Source organism: Limulus polyphemus, unplaced genomic scaffold, assembly GCF_000517525.1.
Source record: "Limulus polyphemus unplaced genomic scaffold, Limulus_polyphemus-2.1.2 Scaffold9448, whole genome shotgun sequence".
In the NCBI taxonomy this organism is placed as follows: domain Eukaryota; kingdom Metazoa; phylum Arthropoda; class Merostomata; order Xiphosura; family Limulidae; genus Limulus; species Limulus polyphemus.
In genome coordinates this window covers 4,942-13,541 of record NW_013675058.1, presented here as the reverse complement: position 1 = coordinate 13,541, position 8,600 = coordinate 4,942, and the positions used below count along the sequence as shown (strand labels likewise).

The following is an 8,600-nucleotide window of genomic DNA, read 5'->3' as shown; positions in this document are numbered from 1 at the left end:
CTCTTTATGTTCATGTTGTTAGTAGTGTTATGTTCATGCTACCCACTCTTTATGTTCATGTTGTTAGTAGTGTTATGTTCATGCTACCCCTCTTTATATTGGAGAGAAGATTGAGTGTATAAAAAGACCTTCGTTGACGTTGTTATGATCTTAAAAACAGCTCCACAGTAGCACAACGGTATGTCTGCGGACTTATACTGCTAGAAATCGGATTTCGATCCCCGTGGTGGGCAGATAACCCTTTGTGTAGCTTTTTTTGCTTAATAACAACAACATCTTAAAAATATCACAATTTTTGTTTTCTTTCTGTTAGAGAGATAATTTTTCAGGAGCATTCATTTCCTGCTTTTATCAACTATTTCTGGTACATAGAAAAATTACTTTTTATGTAGTACTGTCGTTTCATGACCACATTTTAAGTCACAAATCCTTGATTATGGACAATTCTCTTAAGTTGTGTTATCGAAGAACACTTTCTTGGAAGTAACACTCTCTGAAGAACACTTTCTTGGAAGTAACACTCTCTCATTCTTTAAATGTTAGTTTTACGAGTCGCCTAGAGTGAGAAATGTTGACCACCTGCCAACTGAGGTGATGGCAGCAGTATTTCGCTCATATCACACAGTGATAGGGTTAAGATATAGACTTGTTACTTACTAGAGATATATGTTACATTGAAAATAGCATCTCTAGTAATAACGAAACTGAAGCATGGGTCCAGTTTTGAAGATCCTATATGTTACATTAAAAATAGCAGGATCTTCAAACTGAACCCATGCTTCAGTTTCGTTATTACCAAAGATATATGTTACATTATAAATAGCAGGATCTTCAAACTGAACCCATGCTTCGGTTCTTTTTCCACAGTAAACAACGATCGGTCTCCTCCATGAATTAAACTCGGTTTCTTAGTCTGTTGACAGCAAACAAAGATCAAAGTCCTCCATCAATTAAAACTCGGTTTCTTAGTCTGTTGACAGCAAACAAAGATCAAAGTCCTCCATCAATTAAAACTCGGTTTCTTAGTCTGTTGTCAGTGAACGAAGATAACGCCCATCCATCACCCTCTGGTTTTTGAAGGATAGTGGCTTCCATGTGTAAGAATATATATATACATGGTGACGAAACAAACGTGCTGTTATTTTTGGTTGCTGCCTGCTCCTTGTTTGGTTCCTCTAAAATCGCAAATTTTTATCATTATTAAACAGTGCTGTTTGGACACCACTGAACTAGCATATTTAACGTTTCTATTTATAGCCTGAATAATGAAAGAATCCTAAAACCTTTAGAACTAATGGTATGGATAGTGCTTATCAGACCCTGAAATGATTATATGATGTTCAATGGATCCTGTAATGTTTGTATGATTATATGATGTTCAATGGATCATGTAGTGTTAGTATGATTATATGATGTTCAATGGATCCTGTAGTGTTATGATTATATGATGTTCAATGGATCATGTAGTGTTAGTATGATTATATGATGTTCAATGGATCCTGTAGTTTGTATGATTATATGATGTTCAATGGATCATGTAGGGTTTGTATGATATATGATGTTCAATGGATCCTGTAGGGTTTGTATGATTATATGATGTTCAATGGATCATGTAGGGTTTGTATGATTAAATGATGTTCAATGTATCATGTAGTGTTAGTTTGATTATATGATGTTCAATGGATCCTGTAGTTTGTATGATTATATGATGTTCAATGTATCATGTAGTGTTAGTTTGATAATATGATGTTCAATGGATCCTGTAATGTTTGTATGATTATATGATGTTCAATGGATCCTGTAGGGTTTGTATGATTATATGATGTTCAATGGATCATGTAGTGTTTATATGATGTTCAATGTATCATGTAGTGTTAGTTTGATTATATGATGTTCAATGTATCATGTAGTGTTTGTATGATGTTCAATGGATCCTGTAATGTTTGTATGATGTTCAATGGATCATGTAGTGTTTGTATGATGTTCAATGGATCCTGTAATGTTTGTATGATGTTCAATGGATCATGTAGTGTTTGTATGATTATATGGTGTTCAGTGGATCCTCTGGTGTTTATATTTGAAAGGTCAAACATTAACCTTACATATATGGTGTTCAGTGGATTCTCTGGTGTTTATATTTGAAAGATCAAACATTAACCTTACATATATGGTGTTCAGTGGATCCTCTGGTGTGTTTATATTTGAAAGGTCAAACATTAACCTTACATATATGGTGTTCAGTGGATCCTCTGGTGTGTTTATATTTGAAAGGTCAAACATTAACCTTACATATATGGTGCTGATAATTCACCATGAAAATACTTACTACCCATTTTATAATACTTTCAATAAAAGTAGTGTTTAAAATATTAACTAATTACTTTAACACGTGAGAGGGTGAGCATCAACGTTTCTTTTACAGCTATAAATACATCATGCATCCTGTATAGTAGAAACCACACCACGTGGACTTAGAACATACTAGCTTTGAAGGTTATCTACGTAGTGTTTACGGAACCATGTGGTGTTCAACTTTAAAATACACAGAACGAAGAAAACATTATTCCTCCCTCTGGTGTCAGAATTTAATACACGACTATTTAAAGCCTAATATTCATACTTAATCCTTTAGTTACATATTTCACAACAAAAAAGCGACTTAATATTCCAATACGACTTGAAATGAAGGTAGGACGTCAACAGCGCCATCTGTACAGTTAAATTATAACAGTTGTATTAAAATATTATGTTTGTTTGAATTTCGCGCAAAGCTACTCATAGGCTACTTGCGCTTGTTGTCCGAAATTTAGCAGTGATAGGCTAGAGGAAAGGAAACTAGTCAACACCACCCACTATTTTACCAACGAATAATGGGATTGATCATCACATTATAACGTACCCATGGCTGAGAGGTCGCTCATGTTCGGGGACGGGATTCTCAGATTTTGTTTCGAATGCCCTAACGACCAGGACAGGCTAAGCCTAAAACATTAAGTTGACAGAAAAAAACGTTTAATAATAGGAAAAAGGCACGATAATACTCGTTAAATTAAAAATATATATATATTTATTTATGTATTCAATCAAAAATATGTTTTATAATACATCTAGATATTACATATTATCACAGAAGGAACAGAAAGAAAAGACTTAACGACGAGTAAGCACGTATATAACTAACACATCATCAACTGTGTAAAGAGTGCGCACGTATATAACTAACACATTGTCAACTGCGAATGCAGAAAGGTCAACTTGTAGTACAATAATCAACAGTAAACTTAAAATGAAGTATGTGGTGTTTATACATAAGAACACTAATAATAATTGATTTGATTTTAACACTGAATTAATATTAAAACAAGACAAAAATTTCAATAAAACAGCTTTTGTTTACATGGGGTTGTGGTACAAAATAGATATATAACTTTAAGTACACGGGGGGGGGCTTCCAATTACAGCAATAAGTAAACATTCTAGTAACAGAATTAAGTTTTTCTGGAGTAACGAATTCACTTTGAAAGTGTTTTAGGTTCCAGAAAAACTAGTTATTTTCTCGACATTTCGGCTTCGCTTTACTACAACGATACACCTCGTTTTCACTTGTAGAATGAATTATAAAATGTATCCAGTTACAGAACGGATCTGGGATAACGAATAAAAAACCTCTTTAAAAGTATATACAGACCAGATTCAGTCATAGTATATGTAATGCATATTTTATATACAAACTTTGGAGTAAGAAAATATCCGTCGAGTTTACATTGACGTAATTTCGTACTCAGCTTTGAAAGCGAGATGTACTTTATTTGTAAACATTTCTTTTAGCAATTTTTTAAATGAATATCTTTCTTCTGGGTACAAGCAGAAGCAATAATTTTAGTGTATAGTATTTTAAATTTTAACTCTTAAAGAGTGAAGAGATAAATGGTTTAAAGAAATTATTTTGTTTGACTTTTATATCTGTGTAAACTAAGTACGATTATATATATATATAAACAAACATTAACCCTTAAATTCAAGTCGGACTCGTGACTGTTCCAATCGTTGGGTCATCATCTTTGATTTAGCCAATAAGGCCCTCTGTCATTCTTCAACATTCTAACGCTGAGGCCTTACTCCATTCTTTTACGTTGGTCATTTAATGTGTGTCTTTGGACTTTCCTTCCCATGCAGGATAGTACTGGCAAGAATACCCACGTTTCTGTCACGTGACCAAATCACTGTAGTTTCCTCCTTCTCAAAGTTTCTATTTTATGTACACTGTCCTCTCTAACTGCCTTATTTGTTCTGTGCATGGTATAGGGAAGGCACGAGTGTTCTGAAGCATCTCATTTCGAAGACTTCTACTTTATTTTCCAATCTGTTTGTAAAAGTCCATGCCTCACATCCATTCAGTGCTTTTGAGGTAACTACGGTCCGAAAATGATGAAAGTTTGTTTTTAAAGAGATGACCTTACTTGTCCAGATTTTCTTGAGTTTGGCAAGTTGTTCTGTGGCCAAGGCCAATCCGGTTATCATTTCCTTTTTTGACCACCATTTTTTAAAACATTCCTATAAATATTTTGCAATCAAACCCTTTTACCAACTCCTTACAACGGTATTTGATTTTCTATTTTAAAACCAATTGAGATAAAATGTGGACAAAGGCTTATCGTTGATCACCAAGGTCGCCAAACAACTTCATCCGGTTCCTCGATAGAGCTGGAAGGTTGATGATGGATGTTTGGAAGTAGGTGCCTTACTCCTCTGTTAGCACCAACTGTTGAACTGTAAACGTTTGAGTTCATGTGATCTTGTTCACTGGATACTCTTCCACTGTATTCGTTCGTGAGATCTCTACTTCTGACTACAGTTTGCGAAGAAAAATTAGATAAAGCGTCTGATGGCACAGTTCTCGAACTGTGGCCAAACGAATGACCCATTGATAAAGAACTGGAAAGGTGTCTCTTGGAATATGTAGATTGGATCTCTGTTCTTGTAGAGGATGGAAATGCGGAAGTTGAAATTGCTGCTGAAATATTTTGTGCAGCGATTGTCTTTTGAGTCGAAGCAGTTGAGTCTTGTAGAGAAGAATGGTCGCTGGTACCTGTAATAAAGGAAGACGAGGATGTCTTTGGTGATGCCATTATGTTGTCGTTGAAGACGTCAGAACCGGAGTCACTGACAGATGGGCTGAGGGCACAGCTTAATGAACTGCTGGCACTCGCAGTTCTTTGTGGACCTACTGGAGACACTGGATGGTCCCAGGAAGAAAGAGGGTTGCGAGAAGTGGTGCTACTCGAAGTGAAAGACAATGGTTTCGTGGTTCTCGAATCTAGTACAAGACTGTTCAGAAGTTGACTAGGAACAGATGATAAGGCTCTGCTAGGGAGCAAAAAAGCGACGTCTCCATTGGGAAGACGAGTTGGAATAAGATGAAGCCCTCCTAATAGCTTCTCGAAATTAGCAGATGTCGCTGAAGGATTGGAAACTGAACCAGATGCTCTTGGAACGTTATTATTAACATCTACTCCCACGGCGGCATTCTGCAAGGGTCTAGAAGGAACACAATTACCAGAAAGAGTACCCAACATTCCGGTGGATATCTGAACTCCTAATGGTTGTAAATGGTTTACAATGTCTGGAAGAGAACGGTTCATCCCTGGAAAAGCCGCAGTAGCCGACATATTGAAAGGAGTAGTATTCTGAAGACTGGAAACACAATTTGCCAGATGATTCAATAAACGATGGCGGATGCTGTTTTCCACTCCATCAATTCTATTTATGTATCTACTCACTTCTGCAGCGCACTCGTTGAACCCAGCCTTGAACTTGTTTAGGACAGAAGGATCTGCAGTGATGGCAGCTAATGGAAAAAGATATATTTTACAAATGTTAAACGATAACCACTTTTCACATCTGCTTTAAATTTTACCCACAACATAAAAAGGAGTAATAAATGGATTTCGGTATCGGTTCTCTGACCTACGTCACTGAAATATTATTATTTTATCCATTTTTGTTTCAGACTTCCATCTACTGACGAAAAGTGTCACGATTTACAAAACAGTGATTTCAATGAAAACTTACGTAAGATGTTATGATTAAAACACTTAGAAAGACGTTTTCATAAATTTGTTTGTTTGTTTTGACTTTCGCGCAAAGCTACACGAGGGCTATCTGCGCTAGCCTTCCCTAATTTATCAGTGTAAGACTAGAGGGAAGGCACCTAGTCATCACCGCCAACTCTTGGGCTACTCTTTTACCAACGAATAGTGGGATTGACCGTCACATTATAACGCACACACGGCTGAAAGGACGAGCATGTTTGGTGGGACGGGGATTCGAATCCGCGACCCTCAGACTGCGAGCCGATTGGTGGCGTGAGAGGGAAGGATTGGGAATGTGCCCAAGATTTTTCTTTCCCTTGCCAAATACCCAAGGTGTCCGGAAATGATATCAACCAAATTATTTACTTTGTCAGAGATGGGAACTACGTTAAAATGGTTACTAAAACTCAGTAGTGGTGGAGCGGGAGTTACTTAATGATTAGGGAGTCGGAAAATTCAAGGTTCGAGTGGCAATATGCTGCTCAACGCACTCTTTTGGGGGGTGACACAACCGTGTGGGCGGCGGATTCTGTTGACTACACTGCCTCTCTCTGATCAGCAGTCCTAAAATAGTGACGGCCACGTCTGAAATTTGGGGTCTCTATCCTAGGCATGGGTCGCGTAAGTCATAAAGGCGGATTAATACATTCAGAAATAACTATGTTATTTTCATTTCTGGACACCTAGCATTTTACAGCCTCTCCCCCTTACGGTTTCGGCCATAAAGAATTACCCAAATCAAAACTCATTTTGAACTATTATAAAAATGACAGATACAGCAATTGTACTTCGAATTACTTAGAATAAAAAAATTACTGGCTGATGTTTGTTAACCCTAGAAAAAGAGTTATGTGAATACTAGATATATACACGTTCTTATTGGGCTGTTTACCTTTTAACGGCTTTTATATTATTCTGTTATGGAAATACGTCAATTTCTAGACTACATAATCGTTAAAATCTTTTCGGTAATTAGTAAGATGGTTACTAATTGAGGCAAATCGCAGAGCGGAATGACTGAGATGTAAAACCCAAGTGCACGTGGTATTCCTCGAACAGGTCGTGGTTGGAAAATATAACAATATCTTAACTAGTTTCTGTGTGGTGGTTGGAAAATATAATAATATCATAACTAGTTTCTGTGTGGTCGTAGGAATATCTAACAGTATCTTAACTAGTTTCTGTGTGGTGGTTGGAATATATAACAGTATCTTAACTAGTTTCTGTGTGGTGGTTGGAAAATATAATAATATCTTAACTAGTTTCTGTGTGGTCGTTGGAATATATAACAGTATCTTAACTAGTTTCCGTGTGGTGGTTGGAAAATATAACAGTATCTTAACTAGTTTCTGTGTGGTGGTTGGAAAATATAACAGTATCTTAACTAGTTTCTGTGTGGTGGTTGGAAAATATAACAGTATCTTAACTAGTGTCTGCAGAATGTCAAGATATTTAACCTGTTTTCTAATTACCAATTTTTAAATATAGTGCATGATTAATATAAAGATTTAGTCCGCAAATAATGACAGGTTCAGCTTGGAGCTTTAAAATAATTACTGCACTAATTTTCTGACAGGAAATTTTTCTTGTTTTTACAAGATTTGATCATAAAGCTCACCTGCAATCTGTTGTCTCTGGACGTTCTGAAGATGGCGTACTGTCATGTCCAGTATGTCTGCCTTCTCTAGTTTCGAATGTCGGGATGGCTGTGAAGGATAACATCACTAGTTGTTTATTGACTTAATGACGTAGTTATGCTTATGACGAAATCACATTCTTTAATTATTATTTTATCTCTAATTTAGTTTTACTAGACTGGTTCTACAAAAACATGATCAGTCATCTGTTTTAATCATGGACAAGGTGTGACCTCGTGACCTGAATAACGTTCTTCGCAGTTTGGGTACGTTATAAAAGTGACGGTGAAATCCCACTGTTCGATTCTCCCAAGAATAAGCTAGCTGTCTTCCATCTAGTCTTATTATCTCGAAATTAGGGACGGCTACCGCAGGTGGCGCTTATGTAGCTCACTTTAATACGTCCAATATCAGTCTTGAATTTACAGTAAAACATGCATGAACCCGTCTTTAATACATCCAATACCAGTCTTCAGTTTACAGTAAAACATGCATGAATCCGTCTTTAATACATCCAATACCAGTCTTCAGTTTACAGTAAAACGTACATGAATCCGTCATTAATACATCCAATACCAGTCTTCAGTTTACAGTAAAACATGCATGAATCCTTCTTTAATACATCCAATATCAGTCTTCAGTTTACAATAAAACATGCATGAATCCGTCTTTAATACGTCCAATATCAGTCTTCAGTTTACAGTAAAACATGTATGAATCCTTCTTTAATACATCCAATACCAGTCTTCAGTTTACAGTAAAACATGTATGAATCCTTCTTTAATACATCCAATACCAGTCTTCAGTTTACAGTAAAACATGTATGAATCCTTCTTTAATACATCCAATACCAGTCTTCAGTTTACAGTAA

The 8,600-nt window shown here is 36.2% G+C and overlaps 1 protein-coding gene across 1 annotated transcript in view; it reads right to left on the bottom strand.

The window, feature by feature from the left end:
• Positions 1-4,555: 4,555 nt before the first annotated feature.
• The window catches only part of LOC106475925 (transcription factor HES-4-A-like), a 6,018-nt gene continuing 1,973 nt past the window's right edge, over positions 4,556-8,600 (bottom strand). Inside the window, exons 3-4 of the mRNA XM_013936600.2 lie at positions 7,711-7,798; positions 4,556-5,848 (exon numbers count right to left, since the gene is read on the bottom strand). Of these exons, the coding sequence (XP_013792054.1) occupies positions 4,662-5,848; positions 7,711-7,798 (1,275 nt within the window). The 3' untranslated portion in view covers positions 4,556-4,661. The remainder of the gene's footprint in view (positions 5,849-7,710; positions 7,799-8,600) is intronic.